The 22,638-nt window shown below is 39.9% G+C and overlaps 1 protein-coding gene across 1 annotated transcript; it reads right to left on the bottom strand.

The window, feature by feature from the left end:
* Nucleotides 1-1,194: 1,194 nt before the first annotated feature.
* Nucleotides 1,195-22,074, bottom strand: LOC118330404 (DENN domain-containing protein 5B-like). Its single transcript, XM_035664911.1, has 21 exons — nt 21,725-22,074; nt 17,720-17,829; nt 16,380-17,094; nt 15,638-15,825; nt 13,424-13,921; nt 13,046-13,280; nt 11,780-11,930; nt 10,727-10,817; nt 10,521-10,640; nt 10,267-10,419; nt 10,024-10,102; nt 9,850-9,925; nt 9,455-9,583; nt 9,234-9,355; nt 8,018-8,163; nt 7,802-7,920; nt 6,555-6,739; nt 6,289-6,371; nt 5,682-5,808; nt 2,663-2,696; nt 1,195-2,290 (listed from the first exon to the last, which is right to left on the bottom strand). The coding sequence occupies exons 1-21, from the start codon at nt 21,831-21,833 to the stop codon at nt 2,107-2,109; spliced, it is 3,654 nt and encodes a 1,217-aa protein (XP_035520804.1). The 5' UTR covers nt 21,834-22,074; the 3' UTR covers nt 1,195-2,106.
* Nucleotides 22,075-22,638: the final 564 nt, after the last annotated feature.

Here is a 22,638-nt window from a genome sequence, read left to right as displayed (position 1 = left end):
ATTTATTTATTTATTTATTATTTTCAGACAGTAGTAGTTTTTATAGCATGTATATGACTGATGTCTGTGCTGTTATGTCAGGGTTTAATATTTGGTAAAGCTTAATTTCAATTAAAAGGGGATAACCCTTAAATATCGCCTTAAAATGCATTAGATTCTCTACCCTGAACACAAACATCATAAGATAAGATGTTTCTTTATTGATTTGAAATTCAAATTAGACACAGCAGCATAGAGGGAATGTAGTGCAAAAAGTACAATAAAAATAGCAAAATAAGATATAAAATATAATATAAGACTATAATTAAAAATATATACACTATATGCAATATGCAGTAAAATTATGTGCAAAAATATTGTGAGCAGCTTTTGACTAAAAAAACTAAACTGTACATGTGCAATTTAAGATTAATAGTTGAGTCTTCAGCCTCTTAAGCGTCACAAAAGTACATTTTTACTCCACAGTTATTTAATTGAATTGCATTACACTGCAGACTTTGGGTCCATCCCTTCTATGTTCTCAGGTGTTGGGAACTGTTGGGTCTCTAAATAATTTTATAGGGAGTATAATTTATTTGAAAAGTCTATTTGAAAAGTCCTGAGATAACTTCTGTTATGAAACTGGCAAATAAATACAAATAAAATTTAATATACATACATATAGTGGCTATGGTACTATCAGTCTGTACATAGAGCTACGGTACTCAGTTAAGTTTGCATTTGGCAAACAAAAGTCAAATCAAAACCAAAATTAGATGTGGTTAAGAGCATACAGTTGACGTATTGGCAACTGAAAATAATTTGACTATGCAGGAATATTTTGACATCTTTTCCGTGTGAGTGAACAACACAAAAACAAGAACAAAAACAAATAAGTTATGTCAATATTAACTTTAATCTTTGACAACACATTTCATAAATAACAATTCATTATTGCTTTTCTCTAATTTGTATTTAAATGATAATAGAGGCTCGGTCATCAAGGGTTACATAGTGCTTGCAGGACAGTGCAGGAGACGGCATTTTCATAATAACTGTTAAATTAAATGTGACATCAACATAATACCTAGCGTTGATAAAGAACCTGTGCTCTATTCATTGTCTGAAGACAGATGAACAGCTTAGAAACAAACAGCGTGACTATCATCCACATAATCAGTAAAGTGTGTCCATAGTTTAACTCTATTGTTTTACACACACACACACACACACACACACACACACACACACACACAGAAAAGACGCCTTTATACAGAAAAAAAATACCACAAATTCATTACACCATAATAACAAATGGGTACAATTCTATCAAATATCTAATGAAGCAAAAATATTTACAATGAAAGAGGGAGGAGGGGGAACAAAAAAGGTTTCTGACAAAGTGACGAAGACTATTTGAACTGACACAATTAGGACACACCAGTTTGGTTTTCAATGTTTCCCCAACTGAAGACTCACAAGCTCGACTCTGCAGCGTGTGACCCTGAATCGAAATAAACAAAGAGAAACAGGCAAGAAATAACAAGAGCATAATAATATAACATTTTGTATTATAGAGTATATTTACCAAGATATCCGATGAATGAAAAAAAAATGAAGTTTATATATAATAAAGGCCTGAGTCCTGGTATTTCAGATCACAACACACTGAAGACGTAAAACAAACCAAACAGATTTTGGCCATGCATGTGCTTAGTTTAAAAGTCAAGTGCAAGCAATACAGCAGTTGTAGGAGGGTTATAGTCCTTCCCTATGGTCGGGTACAGTAAATGACGTGGAGCTGTGAAAATATCTACTGTAGATGTGGGATTATGAATGACTCTATTTCTCCTTGGGGAAACAGAATTTCACAGTGTAAACAAGCATAGGAAAAAAACGGACTATTTCCTGGAGCAAATACAGTATATAAGACATTTACATCAGTGAACAAGGCATTATGTTTGGAGCTCGAGTTGCCAGTGACTTTCATCTGAGTCCACTGTCCTGTTTCATGATAAAGTCACATTTCTCAAGTGTCCTGTTTCCCGCAGATGAAAAGATGAACATATGAACCCATCAGCATTCCTGCAGTGGGTTACTAAAAGCATCTGTGATCCCCTGGCAGGGTCAGAGGTCAACTCCTTTCACCAGTGCAGTCTCCAGGGTGACGGTGAAATCATTGAGTGTGTGTAGGATGCGGGAGAGAGAGTGCACAGCGGCACGGTCCCGCAGGAGAGCGCCTTCCTCGTAAGTCCGTGCTGTCAGGGGAACGTCGGCCAGCAGGGGGAGCCACTGAGAGAGAAGGCGGTCCCTGCCAAGAGGAAAATGGTCAGCGGTCAATAATGGTCCAATAATGGTCCAATAATGTCTGCGAGTTGGAACCTTTACATGCATGTTATGCACTCGTTCCTGTGATGTAATATCAATAGCGTTAAAATTCATCAATGATAGGAACATGAAGTCTTCATGTGATGCATGGTATTAATGCAACACGAAGAGAGTGAATTGGTTGTAGTCTCATGGTTCATGTAGTGTAGTAAAATGAAGAGAGTGATTAAGCTTAGACTTCGAACAGAGAGGATACTTTGTTTCTTGATGCTAGTGATGTATACAGAAACAGAATATGCGTGATCTTTCAGTAACTGAGAGGATATAAGTGAGTGGTCTGTATCAGGATGAGTACCTGTCGCTGCCAAGCATCCAGGTGTCCGTCACCTCTGGAAGAGAGCCACTCCGGAAGCGTCCTCTGTCAATTCATAAAGGACCTTCTACATACTCCACCTAATCGTTCTCCTTCAGTCTCTCATCTCAGAGGGGAGACATCTTTTTACACAAGCTGCATCGCGTTGTTGTGACCGCTGAAATGATTCCCTGGTGCCCATTCCTTAGAGAGGGTTCCCTTCCAGGATGGTTTAAATCGTATAATATGGGAAAGAAGATCAGAGGTAATCACGTGTTTGTTGGAATTTGTATATAAGATAAAAAGTACTGTAAGTCAGTGTGAGTTTATTTTAAGTGAAGTTATATATTCCAATCTCTCGGAGACATCGTCGTTTTATTGTTTCTGTTCCAAACTGTCTTCGAATCGAGCTGGTGGTGATTGTCGCATGAATGTCACATATCCAAATGTGATTATTTTATACGACAAATATACTCATATGCAGCACAAGCCGGTTTTTTCACCAGTTCAAACTATCTTCTAGTGTCTTGTCTCTCTACATATCTTATTCAATCATTTTGTTCAAATTTCACAGTTCACTATTATAATGATCGTTACCTGAACTGACAGTTATCATGTACTGAGGGGTAGCCTATACACGTTAAGAGAAAGCAGTGATTCCATATGGTATTAATCTAGGACAGATCAGATGGGTGACATACTTATTAGGATCATCAAAACTCTAGCAAAGGGTCTTGCCCTGGCTCGCATGATGCCAACTAAACGATGCAACCAAGACAAGCATCTAAGCGCTCTCCAGTAGACAACGAGTTGGAAAGTGTAGTATAAGTTCCAGAACTGGATGTTTGACTGCTATGATATCCAGAGATGTATCCCATGAATACTGCATCAGAGATGACGATGTATAATTTTTTAGAACTTTGTAACAATTGTTATGTCGTATTACTGATGTTTTTTTTTAACAATAAACATATTAATAGGCTTCTCTTTTTGCAAATTCATTTTTTTTACCCTGAACCTCCCTTTGCATTTGTTGTTCCTCTTTGGTTTTGGTTTTTAAGAAAACTAAACGAAATTGTATATAAGGTAGAGTGACTATTAGAAATAATTTAAAATCAAGACATTCTCAAAGAAATTACCCAAAGATAAAAACCATTGAATGAAAAAATAACACATTCGGCCTTCACAGAGTTATCCACCTCAATTCACATAATATGGCAGGGGTATCTTGGTAGATGTATTTATTAGAAAGATGAACGCACACGAAATATGTAAGAAATGTTAGTCCTTTTGCCGACCCTGTTGAAAAAACAGGATATTGTTTAATAAGTTCATCATATTCAAAGGTAAATTATCATTAGTAGTGATTATTGACCATTGCTCTATGAATTTACATTATTCAGTGGCTGAATGGACTGATCAAAGAAAAAGATTTGTACAGTTAATGTTCCTATATAATTAATAACACCACAAAGTACGGAGACTTATTGTGTCAATACTATGCTGGAAAATCTTATTATGTGAAAATAAGATTCATCCTGTTCTCATAACTTTATTTTTTTGGACAATAGGTGATATAGTTACTCTTCTGAAGAGGCTGTCTCGGATAAGAGACCAATTTTAGATACAACTGCTCAAAAATGAGAGACCATTCATATACATATGTCAATCCACCTTTTGGGATCCCCGTTTGGGTCTCAATCGGTGGTGGAGTCGTTGTTATCTCAACATACACAACGTTTTATTTCTCTTTTAATGGCAACTGCTCAGTTATAGAGATATAGTCTTTAAGATAGAGGTAAGAATAGTTAGATGAATGTACGTATATAGTTCTTTGTTTATGTCCTGGTGTTTTGCTAGTTAACTTCTATATTCAACTCAGATTATACTTAGTTTCTAATCATGTTGGATCATTACGAAGCGTTAAATAAAACTTAGGTCCAGTATAACTAAGAGGACTGTTCGTTTTATCTCACCTGGCACTCGCGCGAAGGTCTATGCTTGTATTACTCCATTAAATGTGCCATACAGGTATGCATCATCCAGGACTAATGATATACAAAGAGCAAAGGTTAGAAGAACAAGGAATAGTATAAAAGTTTTGATACTTCGTCTATTCATAGTCTAAATATGATCAAGTAAAGACTCGTGTCTAAAAAGGACGATTACATAACAGTTGGGAAACCAATCTGTACATCAATTCTCCTAAATACTCAGTTGATCCCTCTTAGGAAGTGTTGTTTAATCTTGGTCAGTTAGAACTCCCTGAAATCCCCTATCTACTCCAATTTTAAGCTAGCTATAAGTTTTCTATATCTACCACTTTTTCTCTCTCACTTAATGCTCTGTCGATGTTCCTCGAAGAATGGGTATTTATATAAGAAAAACTGAATCATAATTATATTCGGATATATATATGTGATTATATATTTGGATGACTACATATAGAAAAGGTGCCAAAAGTATACATATCTGGAATATTTAAATCCTGATTAAAACAAGCATCGAATTTTGGCATGTCGAGAGTTTTTATATATATTATATACTTGTCAATTTGTATTGATGTACTAGAGTGGATTTTAGTGATGTTATATATATTCATTATATGTATATATATTATTTATTATAATGTTTCTCTTTTTATAGTCTATTATACTGCATTAAAACCTTTTTTTATCTATAATATGCACTCTAGAATTATGTCTCTGAATGTGTTACATTATTTGTATCTAATAAAAATCAAGACAACGATGTAAAAACAGATAATATAACAGCTATAAACTAAAAAAAACATGTGATTAAAAAGGAGGAAAAAAGGAGGTAGTAGGAATACACAGATTCAAGAGCTAACTGAGCACGTTTACTTTAATCTATCGAATTGGTCATTTATGATTGGATGCCATTATTGAACCATTTATATTTTTTTAACATTAGATCTGGATAGATGGAGATAGAAAAACAGACATCAGCGAGAGAGTAAAACGTCACTTTAAAAATGAACTCACACGCTCACAGTACTTACCAACAAAGTCCCAAACAAACACGTTCCTCTGGAAGAGACGGTTCGATTTAAACCCGTGCAAGAGGAACTTCTCTAAGGAAAGCACCAGGCCTCCTTCACCGCACAACAACACTGTCAAGTTTCCCCTCTGGGATGAGAGAGAAGGGAGAACTGAGTTAATTTAGAGGCACTTTAAGTATGAGAGGCTCATCTTTCAACTTCAGTAAATCCTCTCTTATGAGCGCTGCAATTTTCCTAAATCCTTTAGCAGCAGAGAACAATTTGTTTGTTTTTGAATCTAAAAAGGATCTTCTTTCATTTACTAAGAGGAAGTAAACAGAACAGAGCAAATTCTTGTGCATTAAAGCCCTGCGCACTGAAGATGTTATTACAATGAACTGCAGGCCTATTACAGACAGACTAAAGTCATCCATCAAGTCTCTCCAGCGCTTTTAACTTGCATGAGATAAGAGAGCCTAGTCTGATACACAGATGAGACAAATGAGGCTCAGGATGGAAACAAAAATGCATTAACCATTTTCTCCATTTCCACTTAGTGAGCCAACAGGTAAAATTAATGTTCAGAAGCTGAGTCAGTGGGACAACACTCACTATTACAGTCACATACCTCTTGTTCGGGTTTGTGGAAGTGTTTCACAAGGTTATTCGCCGCCTCCCTCATGTCCTCTTGCACTTCAACAGACAGCATTCCTGACGAGATAAATCAAGTTAAAAATAGGAACATGAGGATGAATGATGACAAACATGAGGAGAAGTGGACAGGGGGCTGAGGAGAGAAAGGCGATACGGAGAGCAGGATCTGTTATTGTAGTGAGCATACAAACAAGTAGGTCAGCTATTGTACTAAAGAATGTGTTCTTTGTCAGCACGTACTGCTTCGGCTGCCAAGCGATCCCAGGACTGTCCGCACACTCTGGGAAGGAGAGGCCAGCTCCGGAGGCGTCCCTGTCCACCTTCCAGCATCCTCCTCCCCACCAGGTGACACCAGCTGACCAATGAGAACTCTTTCCAAGCTGCCATCGCCCACACCTTTCCCCAGCCATCGGCCGCATGGGAACCTAAGGGGAAAGAAGACAAGTGTTTCATTATATTAAAAAAGTTATTTATTATACAAGGACACGGCGTAGGTTTGGGCCATCTGTTTCAATCAGCTAGTGTCGTGTGTTTATTTTTCGAAATAACTCGAACAGTGAGAACTGTGTCTAGTCCATTAACTACAAATCACATATTTTTCACATCAGCAGTTCCCAATCTTTTTTAAATTACCCCTTTTCTATCATTGAGCAAACTGACAACCCGTATTTTATGGATATTACATATTATATTCAATGCAATAACAGTAACAGGACAGAACAACTGATAAACTGCAGGAAGTTTGTGTAAAATTAGCGATTTGAATGAAGTTTTAGCAGATTATATCCCATGAATACTGCATCAGAGATGAGATGTACTAATTTTTTAGGAACTTTTTATACAATTTTATGTCTGTATTATGCATTGTTCTTATTTTTTAAACAATAATACATATTTAATAGGCTTCTCTTTTTTTTTGACAAATTCAGTTTTTTCTTCCCCTGACCTCCCTTTTGCCATTGTTCTGTTCGCTCTTTGGTTTTGGTTTTAAAGAAAACTAAACGAAATTGTTATTTATAAAGTTTAGATTATTATTTAAAATCTAAACTGTATAAATAACAATTTCGTTTAGTTTTCTTCACAGAAACAAATAAAATGCTGAGATATCTTTTAAGTTTTCTTACACCCCTTAAAATCAAGAAAGCCTTGCGGCCCCCAGGTTGGAAATCACTTGTTTATGTATTTTCCAAGGCAATACATAAATCTTTAGACCAATTTGCTCTTTACTAGGCAGCAGCTGTCAGTTCATGACAGTATGGTGTTAAATAACCTTGCAGGGACGTGAATAATGCCCAAAATAGGAAATAAGTATGTCTACACTATGTTATTATCATGTGATAAAGCAGCTTTCTCATAGAAACATTTAAGGAAGCAAGAGACATCCAATATGTCATCCGATCTTTACCAAACGGGGAGCTGTTAACCACAAACACATATCTGTACAGCCACTGTTCTGTGCTTAGAGAAGGTCAGAGTAAGAATCTTACTTGTAGGTGTGTCCAGTGATCTCATTATACACCATCACACAGTCTATCAGACACTTGGCCAGTAAGCCAGAGTTCTCCTGGCCCAGCTGCAGAGTGCTCAGTCTGCCCAGGTTCTTGCACTAAAATTAAAAGCACAACAGTTAAGCACAGTTAAGTGTATGCATGCGTCTCTGTCAGACCTGATGATGACCTTACTGCTGAAAAGCGTTTACAAACCTGGAAAAAAATCTCCTGCGTGTTCTTTGATATCTGTCTAACCCCTGAATCACCCAGTTCTCCCGACACACACACCCAAGGGTTAACTGTCGCCATTGCAATGCTCAGCTTCTTCATGGGTATGATAACAACACGGTATGGAATATCTGGAGGGACACAAGAGACCAAAAAGCAAAGTTTTATTCATTCATGTCATTTCCTTCACACTAAAAAATGTCTATTGATTGAGATTTAGAGGGTTTATGTGAATCCATAATAATAATTATTATTTATTTTTATATAGCGCTTTAAAAGTTACTCAATGGCACTTAAAATAGTAACAATAATAACAAAAAGACAATCAGCACAGGCATTATGTATAAAAACAGATAATATAACAGCTATAAACTAAAAAAAACAACTGTAGCTATTAAAAAGGAGAAAAAAAGAGGGTTTGATAGACCACAGATTCAAAGCCGATTTATATGGATGGGTTGATGGTTGATGGGTGAGTGTGATTTTTAAAAGATCGGAGTGAGGGAGAATGTCTGATGTGTCGGTGGAGAGAGTTCCAGAGGGAGGGACCAGGTAAGAGGGGTGAGGAGGTTGGCATCAGCAGATTGAACTGGATTCGTTGTTGAATGGGGAGGTTCATCCAGTGGAGGTTTTGAGGGACTGGGGTGATGTTATCTCTGGTGCGGCAGTAGGTGAGCAAACGAGCAGTTTTGGATAATTTGTTCAGGATTTTGGCGGATGTGCTGTTCAGAATGCTGTTGCAGTAGTCGAGTCGTGAGGTGATGAAGGTGAAGGGCAATGTTTTTCAGAGGATCTGTCCAGAAGCAGTGAGCCATCGATGCAGAGTAAGAAATTATGGCAGGATTTGATGAGGGATTTTGGGCCGATGATCATGATTTCCGATTTGTCACTGTTAAGTTTGAGGAAGTTTGCTCACATCCATGATTTCTGTGAGGCAGTTTGTGAGGTTGGAGTAAGTGGCAGCAGTAAAGGATTTGGTGGAGATGTAGAACTGGGTGTTATCGACAGTGGAAATGTAGTGAATTGTAAGTGGCAGCAGTAATGGAATCCATGGGTGTCATTCAAGTATATGGAGGGGTGGGAGATGGGGGTTGTAAAATAACCACAACTCGAAGCAAACCTTCAGTGTCCTTGAAAGCTCTAAAAGCATAAACTTGACAGTACTTTCTACCATTTTGTTGTTAAAGTTTACAGGACTTACTGATGGAGGTGAAGACGCGTGTGAAGCAGAGGTAGTCCACAGTGTTGAGAGAGAGCAGGTGGAACAAAAACTGCTCCCTTTCTTCCTCACAGAGCAGGAATGCATGTGGTTTGTACAGCTGCCTGTCAGGAGACAAGAAAAAAAGCAAAGCAGTCAGTAATAATCATGGAATATGTATATTTACATTTGTGTCATTAGGTAAACTATGAGGGGATTCTGACCTGAGCAGCTCCTGGTTTGTAAGAAGCTCTTTCAGGTGTTGGGACAGCATTTTCTTCTCCAGAGCCAGGTGGATCCATGCCCGAGCCTGACCCACCTCAGACAGACCCTCATTCATAGTCTGGATAAACCTGCAAGAACAACAGACAGACTCACATAAGCAGGGAAAAACAAGCTCTAATGTTTTACTATTTCATTCTATATATCTTATCTTTATATCTTTTAGAACAATCAAACACTGTAACCAAGAAACATAACCTCTCATGACCCCTCGACAAAGAAATTTCAGCCAATATATTGGTTTGGTTTTGGTTTGAAAATGGAAATGAAGCAGCAAAGATAGTTTTTCATCTGCATTTTTATATACACCAGTCTTTCCAATATTAAAGTATGTTACCTCATATCCTGTATTAAGGATCCTCTCAGGAGCAGAGCGCCATCATCAAATGATCTCTGATCTGAACCGTTAGACCCTGAACAGACAACAAGTTAAACACCAATGATCATTCGACTCTTAGCTCAGTGATTTACACAAAAAAAAACAAAAAAAAAAAACTGTCTGTGTTCGGACCTGGAGACTCAGTTGGTGTCTCTGTCTTCCCCTGGGCCGCCTGGTAGTGAAGCAGATGGGACCAAAGAGCGGACTTCCCCTGTTAATAAGAATAAACCCACTTGTCAATATTCAGCATGTTCCTGCTGTCTCCTCTTTGTGTGCATGATGTGAATTGATTACATGAGAAAACACAGTTCCAGATGTTGTTTTATTTTTTTAGGTCATCTGAGCTTGTAAGGCATGTTAAGTTATGTGTCTGACCTGTTTCAGCTGCAGACCATGGCCCCAGGTTCTCTCCAGTAGGTCACACAGACCGTGGATGAGTGTGTTCTCCTGCAGGCCTGTGATGTTGGCTTCTCCCTGACCCAGTTCCACACTCTCCTTCCCCATCCTCTCCATCAACATCCGTTTGGTCTAAAAGAGCCAGGAAAGATTGTGGCATTAACCTCGAGCGACAATTTAAGAAATTAAAAGACAGCGTTCAGACTCCATTACCACGCAGACAAAGCCCTCACCTTCAGACGACACTCGCTCAGCAGCCCGTCAACGAACTCTCGGTGAGTCTGAGTGACGGCTTGAGGCGATGAGTCAAGCAGCTTAGACTGGCGGAGGTTCTTCCTTGCAAATGTGTGCTTCTGTTAAATAAACAAACGGTAATAAATCAAGCAAGCTTCCTGAGGCCTGTGTGTTTGTGTCTGTGCGTCTGAACAGATGAAAGTACCTGTCTCTGGTCATTGTCCACTCCTGAGTGTTCGGTCACTGTTGATCTCTTGGGGTCGGTCCTGCGTGAAGCTGTAACCCGACTGGACCACCTGTTCACCCAGATAACACAGCAAAATAAAATTCACCACTCCAACTGTGTTTTTGTTTTTAAGGCATGTGTGTCTGTGTATTTTAGTAGGTAATAAAATACACCCTGGCAACTGGTGATACACCAATGCATCCTTTATTGTGTGACGTATCCCGACAGCTGTATCAGATGAACTCAAGTATACCTTCAGCATGTTCCAAAATGTGTTTATTTTAATTAACTTTAAAGCAAATGTAAAGTAACATTATGACTTACATAAACATGGTAATTTAATCAATATGTTCCATCATACAGTTGAATTGTCAATATTTATGTAAGTTTGGTCAAATTTGTCAACTATATGACTATATTACCATTTACCTTTAGCTATTAAACTGTTTTACCTAACTATTACAACTATTTATCCATTACTTTTAGCTAACAAATTCAAATTATTTTTAACTAACTATTCTAACTGTTTGTAAACTACTTTTAGCTATTTCAACCCGATTATCCATTACTTTTAGCTAACTATATTATATTATAGGTTTAGCATATATAATATAATATTATATCATATCATATTATATACTATATTAACCATTTATCTCATACCTTTAGCTAATTCTTTCAGCTGTTTGTAAATAACTTTTAGCTATTTCAACTATGTATCCATTTGCTAACTATCTGGTTCATCCATTACTTTTAGCCAATTATCCTAACTGTTTGTAAATTACTTTTAGCTAACTATTAACTGTGATAATATATTTACAAAAGATCAGCATCACCCTCAATGTGTTAACATATTTGGATGTGTATTTTCCTCCTAAAATATGTGGCCAATTTCCAATTAGATGAGCTACTCCCTATTGTACCATGTGACAACTGCACAAGTACCCTCGGGCCAAAGTTACAAGTGCACGTGGTTTGGAATCACTGTTCTTCTCTGTTCTCACTGAATGACGGCAGAAAACAAAGACTCACTTGTTGGTGTTTTGTCCCTGTGCGAGCACATCAGCCTGCAGCTTGGGGAAGTAGCCCTGCTGGTGACGACCCTGGCCGATCCTCATGTCCAGCAGGTGGGGGTGTATGGCTGTGTGGTCAGCCTTCAGCAACCTGCGCTCAATGGCCTGAGCTGCAGACACAAACAGAGCAATGGTTAATCTCCAACAGGAGTATCTACTGCGGATATATTCAGGTTGTTTAAGTACTAAGTTTGTTTGGTTGCAAGAAGAGTCACAGAAAGTACAAACAATACAAATGGTACCATATGAAAAGAGATGGAGCAACATCTTTAGTCTAAACAACAATGGTACAGACACACTGAAATTCAAGCAGATAATTCATTGTAGAGTGGTTGGCAGGACTTTAAAGGAAGGTTTGACACAAAGCTCTGTCCTCCGCTTATACCCTATAATGCTCATCCCCTAAAATATCCTTTGGTTCCCTCTCCAATCCCCTAAATTTACCCTTTTTTCCTCCCTCATATCAGATTATAACCCATCCCCTTTGTGTTTCAGTGATTTATTTGATTTTCATTTCCATTTATGAAATGTTTCCATCAGTTACTCTTTGAATAGTTAAATGTACTGGTACACAAGTCCCCTCAAGCAGAGTTTAAGCAATTTTCAGCACTTATTATAGAGGAGAGAGAAAAATGTGGTTGCAGAAAAGCCAGGCAACATAATCAACATACTGTACAGTATAAACCCAAACACAAGGACAGATGGTGAAAGATTTGCAGACTCCCACTTTAAAATCTGGCATCCACTTCAATCACATCATTCTGCTCAATCTACCAACTAGGGCTTCAGTCTACCTCCTGTCTTCCTATCTATATTCTGAAAATAAACTGGTGAAACATCCTGATGTTGCTCTTGTTTTGTTGTAGGGTGTCATTAAAATGTACAGCTTCTTTAAATGTATATGTATTAATTTAAGTTACTATTAAGTGCCAAAGTAATTTTAATTGTGTACATGTCATTGTCTGTTTCCAGAAGCTGTAAACTTAACTAACCAGTCATCTCTGCACCTGCACATCACTGTCAAATTTACATTAAACCATATGAAAATGAAGTTATATTAAGAATTTCCTGGTCAGAAAACAACATTGATTTGTATGTATTAAAGGTAAAATCGAAGCTGGATTTCTGTTTTTGTTGCATATTTTGCCTTCCTTGTCTTGACTTACTCTCCAACAACATGGCACTTTATTTCATCCTCTTTTGTTCATAAACTCCTCCACAGTACCTGACTCAAAGAGTGAGGTGCATTTCCTGTAGCGGCAGGGAGTACGGGAGTCCTCTTCGTCTGTGTCATATAGTCGATCTCTCTCCAGACGGCTATCAAACAGCTGCTGCAGTGGCTCTCTATCCGCCCAGCGAGATATGACCTTCCCGTCCACAAAAGAAGAAAACATGGAAGTCTCCAGGAACCGGGACAAGAAGTGCAAGTGGGTCGCAGGCTGAACTGAGAGGAAGGAACCCTGAAACATTGAAAAGCAGTTATAATGTTTCTATCAGAAAAGCACAGAGACGCAATCTAATTAACATACATTGAAATGTTTGGCATAAATACAGTTGTTTTGGATCTATCTATCGATCTTTGCGTACTGATCTACTGAAGTACCTTGTCAAAGCTGAACGTCCCCTCTCGGTTGCTCAGCCAGGAGTCCAAATCAAGAGCACTGTGGATGACAAAGTCCTCATACCTGCCAAACATGGCAGCAAAACGTCCAGCAAACACCTCCCTTAGCTGAATGTTTAGCTTCGCAGCCTTCAGCTCTTCCTCCTCCTCCTCAAAAACGTGGCCCAGCGTCTTCCCTCCATCTGACATTTTTCCTCCTCCACACCTCCGTGCCAGAGCCTGCAGCCTCTCCAGCACCGCCAACTCCTCGCCTCCGAGGTTCCCGTTCCTTCTGTCCTCCATCAGATCCTCCAGCACCAGGCTGTTCAGGCGAGGGGAGGTGGTTGTGGGCTTAGTGATCGCACCGCCCTGAGGAGGGAGCCCAAAACGCAGCAGTACCTCACTCAGTTCCTGGATCAGCTCGATCTGGTCTGGAAACACGGGAAGGTCCTCGGGGGCCTCGACACAGTGGTTGTCAATGTCCACAAAGCACAGGTTGGCCTGTGGAGAGACAACAAGAGAGTTAAAAATATGAAAGAACAATATTCAACTGGCTCATCCATCAGATAATCATAACAGGTTTAACCAATCACAATGCACAGACTCTTCTGGCTGAGCTTTAACATCCAATTAAGATCAGAGATGAAGATTTACATCCCATTAATAGATTCTTGGCATTTCACCGTGATAAGCCCTCAGAGGATATTAGCATATGAAGGATTATCTAATGATTACTGTTATCACTGGGAAATTGTGGAAATATCAGGCTTTCACACTCGCAAACAAATCATAAAAAAATGATGCCCATGAAGCTGCTGAGAAAAGAATTAAAGAAGCGTGTGAGAGCGATGGCCACTGATTTGAAAGTACTGCTTGTGTAAGCAGTAGTGGAGCACAGTGCAGTCAGCAGCAATGTGACCTTCAATGGTGACCTCAAGCAGTCAGTTTACAGCCTCAGGGGAAGTTGGTAGATGTGCTGTAGAGTGGATGGATGCAGACATCCTTTTACTCTGTGCAGCTTCATCCTCCTAGTTAATGTCTTCACTGTTTAGTATTTTTGTCATCTCTTTCATTCAAATGTCATAAGACCATGTTCTGAAGATTTTCCATGTATATCAATATTAGGAAGGATCATTTTCTCTGTGTGTGTGTGTGTGTGTGTGTGTGTGTGTGTGTTTAAGCCACTTGAGTTAATAATAAAAAAATATAAAAGAAGGAAAAACTAACCAAAATCTTACATGTGTACTATGGAGCCTAAGCTTTTCTTATAAGGTTGTTATCCAAAAGTACATTAATATAAGTAAAAAAGAGAAAATCAGACAATGACATTATCATGGAAAAATGTACATAGTCCAAGTATTGGTAAATGGCTGAAGGAACTGTTAATTTCTTTTTTTTAATTAAAATAAATAAGGGTCCGTTTAATAATGATCTTAAAACACACAGACATGGAAAGTGTATTAGGTCAACAAGGTACATTTGGAGATGTTTGATATGCTCCTCTGCTAGGAGCAGGATGGAAGCCTAACATCAAGGTGGCTGTAGACAATGGTGATTATTTGCTAAAGAAGAAGCATTTCCGTTTTATTGTTATTGTTTTTGTATTTTTATTATTTATATATTTGCTGTATTTACTTATGCGTATCATTTCAATTATTATATCTGTTTATGTTTCTTGGAAAACAAATAAAGCGTTAAAAAAAAAAGAATCACACATGAGTAAAATATTTTCCACTTGCCTGCAAATTACCACCCATACATCAAATTGCACAACTCAAGAGTTAAGTGGTGATCCCTAATTCTCATTAATTATTCAGCGAGTCTCATTATTCGGGATTTCTCATGCTCTGCGTTTTTGCTTTCATCCTCCCCCAAGCTATCTTTCAACTGCCTCCTTTTTGGGGCAGAGCGACTTCAAAGAGGCTTCAGTGAGATATTCATGCAGCATAAAGTGATCTCGGGTGCAGGACTGGATTGGTGAAAGGGAAATGTATCGTCTCAGTTCGACAGGCCGGAGGCAGAGGGTAAGTTGTCACGCATGCAGCACAGAGAGGGGATCAGCAAATGGCTGAAAGAACACTTTGGTTTAGCAAAACATTTTTAGATCCTTTTGTGTGAATGTTTAACGACATGTCTCCATCCTGAAATTCTAATTGGCATGTTCACACAGGAAACTACAGATGCATTGACGCGCAAGACCCGTGCTCAGTGCTGTACCTCATGAGGAAGGTGGAAGGATGATCGCTGAGCTCCTTCTCTGCGCTGGATACCTATCAGGAACGGCATGGGAGCATCCAGGAGGTGATGTAACGGAGCAGAAACAATGGGCAGGTAGATGTGTTGCCACTGGAATGGGAAGAGCAAAGTGGTGATGCCCTCTGCCACTGTCATCAAACGCTGATAGTCTGAGGAGATGAGAAAGACAAGAGACAGATTAGATTAGCATAAAGGAATTATCTATAAGCACCAAGGGAAGAAAATGTGCATTAGGACCAAGAACATTCACCTTGAACAGTATTTTAATGAGGCTTTTTTACCAGAGCTGCTTATAGAACAATTTAATTCATATTCTTGTTTACATGCAGCACAGCGCGGCCCAATTAATGACTGGCGATGCTCCATACTCATTAAGTTACAATTTCCCTGTAGTATTTAACCGTAAACCCATTTGTCATGCTGTCACTCTAGATTACATTGTGGTGTAAATTGTGGAAAAATTAGATATAGATTTTGTTTCAGTTTACATTATGTATTGTACTTGTCTTATAGTTCTGGATTGCTAAATTCTGCAAAATGGATTAAGGTGCTCTCTAGTCTATACTCACATTTGCTATCCTACACTGTCTTAAAACTGATTTTCTTTATATCATTAATAATAACTTCCTCTGATTATGACCTTTTTCGCATTTAGGTAATCTGTACATTTTGGCAATCTAAAATAACTGAGTAATGTGCTGACCTTGAGAGCAAAGCAGGACTTGCGTCTCCAGAAGTGCACAGGTAAGTAGTTGCACCATATTGTCGACACCCAGGAGGGAGAAGGCCTCTCCAAGAGGATACTCCCCCAGTGGAAGCTCACCGGGCCCAGGGCGCTGGCAAATGATGGGTCCCTGCACTCCATGGAACCTCAGCGACCTACCAGGGGGAGGCAGGGGCACCTCGTACAGGATGTTATGGATGTAGCTCTCCAGAGGGAGGGGTGGAGGGGTGTGCGATGTCACAGCCTGGTGCAGCTGAGACAGAAACTGTCGGGCAGCTTGAAGGAAGGGGAGCGGCGTGAAGAGGCAGAGGGCTTTAGACACGTACAGAGTGTCTCGTGCTGGATCAAAGGAGCCTGCACAGCCGAGGCAGGCGGACACCCCGGCCAGAGACTCGGCGTCTGACTCATCCAAGCTGCTCACAAGTGAGTCCATGCTGGAGGTGGACGGCGAGGAAGCAGACGAAGACGATGAAGAGGGAGAGGAGGCAGAGGAAGCTGAATGATGCTCTACGTGGTGCATCTGGCAGAGAGTATGCATGGCAGTGATGATCTGAGCGCTAGTCACTTCCTCGTAGAAGGTGTGGACAAAGCCGTAGGAACGAGTGCCATCGTCAAAAGACATCGTGAACGAGTGAAACTGGGGATCGAGCCGGTCTGCTTGCGTGCGGAAAGAAAGACCTCTCGGCATACAGAGCTGAGGAGAAAGTGTGAGGAAGGAAGAGTAACAGAGGGTTTAGAATAAAGTTGCAAATAAAATGTAAAACTTAGAATACAATAAACTATACAAAATGGGTATGTTTGTTGTATTTACGCTACTGGCACAGGTAGTTGTTTCCGGATCTAAAAACCCAATAAAATTACTGATACCATAAACAAGTAACACAAAATAAAGTGGTGTCTACTCAGAGGTTAAAAAAAAAGGTAAGTAAGACAATAAAATGAATTTAATTCCACCTGACTGCTAACAATTCTTCAGAGACTCATGCTTTCAACATCCTGACCTGCTTTTCCAACAGAGAACAATAAACATGTTCTGTGTACTTGGACAAAAAAAAAGAAGAAAAAAGAGTATAACCTATTAGATGCAGTGAACAAACAAAGCTCCTAATACACCTTTATACCCAGCTGATTTTTGTTATCAGGTTCCTCTTTTGTCATTTGTAACAATAGTCACGTACACTGGTTGGAGGAGCCACAAAACATTTGCCCTACAAACAAGGCACATCTTGTCCCTCCTTATCGTTTCCATTGTCATGAGAGAGAATGAAGGACACTGAAGAAGGGCGAGAGGAGTGTGAATGTGTGATCCAAGATCTCACCATGTTGACAGCATCTTTATTGAAGGGGTTCCTGTCTGTGCTTTCAGGGTAGTGCACCAGAACCTTTGACTTGAAGGACCGTCGAATGGGGCTCTGCTCAAAGGCCTCGCCTGAACAGACAGAAAAAAAAGGAAAGAGATGTTAAGGCAGTATCATATTAGTACAGAGTGATCTTTGACCTTCATCACTGCTGAGACAGAATTCATTACAAGATGAAAGGGACAGTGCATAGGACATCACACAAAATGACAGCAGCTTTGATTTGTGAATAAAAGCTCGCTCAGGACGACCTTGTCTGACTCTGCTGGGGGAAAAAAAAAAATCATCTGTTGTCGACAGCGAGAGCCATTCTGCAGCAAAGAGGGAAAAACCCTTCCAAGGGTTATGTAACTCAACTCATTACCATAGAGATAGACTTGAAACGCGGTACAACACCCCTCATCCCTGACACTCTGCAGTAGCAAACTCTTTACACTTGTAGGGAGCGCACAGGATGAAAAATAGGATGCTTTTTTATATATCAAGAGCGCTTCAGCTCGAGGTGAAGGAAGAGATTTCTATATAACAGCTGAATTTGCGCTGCATGCAAGAAAACTCTACAATACACTCCCACATTCACAATGCACCGATTTTAACGTATCGCCACATCTGGCTCAAGTTTCTCCTCTCTTCAGTCTCTGCACCTTGTGTCAGCTTCTAGCTCAGGTTACATACAGTCTGTGTGAGCATGAGATGAGGAAGAGGAGCTGCTGAAAAATAGACAAAAACAAACTGTGTGTGTATGATTCAGCGTGTGTAATAGTAGTGAATGAGATACTTTCATTATTCATCCGCTTTCCAAGAGGATGCCCTTGAATAGTCCTCCTCACTGTAATCCACCGTGAATTCACAGTCTTCATGTTGAGCTTTAACTGACATCACTAGCGTTGCAAGAACAAAACAACTGCAAATGGCAAACTTCTCTTCTTCTCTCAGCTGCCAGCTTTGACGCACTAGTTCAGCATTCAGGAACATCCACCTCACCTGCCTACGAGATGACGCACGGCACCCCGAGAGAGAGGAAACCGAGCCGCAGGCAGAGCGAGGAAGGAGCACCACAGTTAGACCTCAGTTAAACTGAGTCAGACTGGTAGGTGGGAGACAGAAGCTAATGGATCACAGAGACAAGAGGGGGAGTCAGTGTTCTTTGCCACGGATACAAATTGGTGTCGGCGCTGAGAGGCAGAATCGAAAGCCTCGCAGAAAGGACGCCTAGTTGCCATGGTAGCAATTTCCGCCGCGGCCTTGAAGATAACCATCAAGACAAAGCTCGTCAACGGTTACGTCACATTCGAGTTTCATCAGCTGACCCAATTAGAACCAACACGGCTCCTGACACAAGTTCCCACCGAAGAGTTTACACCAAAGACTGTATAATTAAAAAGGTTTACACACAGGCCACATTCATGTTCTCCTTCTCCGTGTTCACAGAATAGAGTCAGAGGGAGGTTTGCTTTAGTGTTTAAATTAAAGCTTAAATGGCTGTTTCAGTTGGGCTGTAATTAGCATGTTTCCTGCTCTCACTACATTAACATACACACAGTAGAAACTATGTGTGAGCTAATAAGGTGCAGAATATTTCATCAGAAAGGGCAGAAACTAAAGATTATTTTCATAATCCCCAAATATATTCAGTTTACTCTCACATAAGACGAACAAAATCCACAAATCTTCACATTTCAGATGCTGAAACTACTTGATGTTTGCTCTGTTTTTAAAAAATTAACAAAATATGTGCTGATTAATTTTCTGTCTAATGGACTTTTTCAGCCCTAATCCTCAGTCCATTAAATTCTTCAACACTGTCACCATAATATCAATATTGTCAATGTTTTTCGTGGAAAAACAACAACAACAAAGTGTTTCATATTCATCCCACGGTTTAGACATTCATCACAAAGATTTATGGCCCTTAAAGGGTCCCCCATCCCCTAAAAACAGGCACACTTAATCAGGGATGATTGAGCAGCCATAAAGGTAGACATCTGTCATATTCTCCAACTAAATTACCCTCGGCCGTCCATCACATCATTACACGAGTAGATGAGGACACATATAAAAAGTGGAAAGAGATTAAAATGACAGCAAATGTCAGCTGGCACTGACTGATGAGGAGTTGTTCCTTTTTGGCTGGTACAGTTTAAATCACTCCGTCTTTGCATTACAGATTTGTCCGTCCACTGAAGGTGAATCATAAAACAAGGAATATGACACATTTCTCTTTTAATCTCAGAGAAGTGGTGCTGGGCTCTTAAAATAAAGGATACAAAGAAAGTGTTGAGTGCCTAAAAATAAAACAAGTCAGACTCAGACTCAGACAAACATATACATCTCAGTTCAACATTATAACACTGCTCTCAAATGTTCGGTCAGGGAGTTCTTGCCCTCCACTGATGTCATCCCCCCGTGACAGTCATCAGGCCTGAACCGGAGCGCTGAAGCCCCGGCCATTCGACGTGCCAACAGGCAACGTCATGTGAAATTTGATTAGGCTGCAGAAAATACAGTGGCATCTATTGAGAGGCCAACAAGAGCAGATTGTTTCTCTGTAGGCATTCACTAATTACAACGAGAAGAGATACTGTATGACCTCACACAACCAAGAAACACACTTGGTGTACACAAGTGATTTAACATCTCTTGCTTGACTGCAGTTTATAGAATATGTATGTAAGGAGAAAGAGATCCCTTAAACAGAGCAGAAACCTCCTCCCCTGCTGCAGTGGGTCTGCGATGACCTCCTGTTACATAAGGAGATTGGTGGAGCTCAGATACATAATAGCCAGCAGCGTTGTCACTCGCTGCAGGGAGACAGCCATCCAAGTCCCCTGATGGTTTAGGTAAAGCACTAAATAATCTGCAGCTGAACGTGTTCCAAAAGGATACAGAGCTTATCCTAAATATATATTTATTATTTAAAAAGGCATGATTAAGCATGTTTTACATCCATCTATATCCCCTGAGGATGTCTTTATTCATGAGCTACATTTCTGTTACAAAGAACAGGTATAATACAGGGTGTGACAGCTGCTTGAGCTCCAAAAAAACTCAAAACCTGGAAGTGAGCTCAAGCAAGCACACCTGCATGGTTCTTGTTCCTCACACACACACACACACACACACACACACACACACAGAGCAGGACACGTGCAGACGTCACAGAGGGCTCCAGGGTGAATCTGTCCTCACCCGAGCCGAGCCAAGTGTCAGCAACTCGGTGTGGTGGAGGAAAAGCAACACCACCTCTATTTTCTATCCACCACAAATAAACCATCACTGCAGCTGTCATTGCCGTGGCAACCCCCCACATCCACCTACAGTATTTCTTCACCACCTTTTTCAGCTGAGAGGTGTTTTTTCTTGGTAAAACAAAGGGGTCCATCTCTCTGATTGAGAGCAGCGGAGGTGATGAGAGAGCTGAACCTTATAGATTATCACCATTGTTATCAACCTTAGGTTAACCACTGGCTGGATGCTTCGTCTGTGTTCACTGGGAACATGATGCTGTTGTCCTCCCTTTACTGAACCCTTTCTCTGCTATGCTTCTCATCAGGGGTGTAGCAGTGGATGACTTGCAGAAACCAACAACAGAGGAAAAACTATAATCCTTTTTGGATTTTGTGCTTTTGGTTATTCAGTGAAAAAAAAAAAAAAAGATATATAAATATATATCTTATATCAGCATTAAAATGTTGAAAAAATACACAGATCCTGGCAATAATATGTATTAGCAAATTCTGATGGGATTTATTTATCTATTTGTTATTAATAATATAGGCTACTAGCAGATTTGATGTTGTCAACAACGCTTTGAAAGAGGAATGAGGCGTACAACCACAACATATGGATGGACACACACACAAAAAAAGCCTTAAAATGGTAAACATGAAGCATGACATTAAACACATCCTAGTATTTGTTTTGTAGTGTGGTATTTGTTTCCTTCGTGATTTATAGACCATGTACCTGCTCCATCGTCCGGCTCCAGGCCCGTCTCAGTGTCCACTCCGCACACAACAAAATAGTGGGCGAAACGGCAGGAAGCCGATCCGGTGGCCGCTGCGGTCCCGTTCATCCTCGACGCGTTAATGGTGTGAGAGAGAGAGCTCCGTTTACACTTTCTGCTTCTCGGTGTGGATGTTCATAGCTGACTGCAGCTAATCCGAAATGTTTGCCGCCTCTCCTCTCTCTTTCCTCTTCTCCTGGTCCTCCTCCTCCACCGCGTTGATCCGTGCGCTGGGTTGTTCGCTTGTGTCCACGCCCGCCTGCAGTCACTGATCCACGGCGTCTCTCTGATGGAGCTCCGGAGGATCCAGCGATGGTCATCTGGTGTGTTCAGATGGGGGGAGGGAGGGAGGGAGGAGGCTGTGTGTGTAGGCCGGAGACAGAGGGAGGGAGGAGACAAAGACATCATCGTCAATGTTCATCAATCAGACTCATTTTAAAGGGTGTTGTCCAAATTCATCATCTTTATTTTTTATTTTTTTAATACACCAGAATGACCGGAAATGCATATTTAGACTTATACACTGGGTTGGGAGGGTTACTGTAATCTGTAATCGATATAATCACTAATTACCTGTTAAAGAATGTGGTGAGTAACTTAATACTAAAAGTATCACTATATTAAAGTAACGTAACTTTAAATTAAGGACAGAAAAAACACAGCAAAAACATTTCTCACCATTTTATTGCAAATAGTGTATATATTTTATATTTTTTTATTATATATTATTATTTTGTGATTCTTTATGGTACTATTTGCACTATATTCCCATATGCTGCTGTGTCTGATTTTAATTTCTCCTACAGGGGATCAATAAAGGAACATCTTATTTTATCTCACTTAATTGACACTGGCCATGTGTCAACACTGGAAA

This window comes from Morone saxatilis, unplaced genomic scaffold, assembly GCF_004916995.1.
Source record: "Morone saxatilis isolate NCDOM2014 unplaced genomic scaffold, NCSU_SB_2.0 Contig2, whole genome shotgun sequence".
Classification (NCBI taxonomy): domain Eukaryota; kingdom Metazoa; phylum Chordata; class Actinopteri; family Moronidae; genus Morone; species Morone saxatilis.
Note: the sequence above shows the minus strand (reverse complement) of the source record. Positions and strands in the feature narration are given on the sequence as shown.

What these genes read in the sequence shown, in the direction of transcription:
- LOC118330404 (XM_035664911.1), bottom strand. Translation starts at nt 21,833, where the DNA reads ATGAACGGGACCGCAGCGGCCACCGGATCGGCTTCCTGCCGTTTCGCC. An exon ending in AGTCCTGCTTTGCTCTCAAG is followed by an intron (nt 15,826 to 16,379) that starts GTCAGCACATTA and finishes TCATCTCCTCAG; the next exon opens with ACTATCAGCGTTTGATGACA. An exon ending in CGCAGGAGATTTTTTTCCAG is followed by an intron (nt 7,921 to 8,017) that starts GTTTGTAAACGC and finishes TTTTAATTTTAG; the next exon opens with TGCAAGAACCTGGGCAGACT.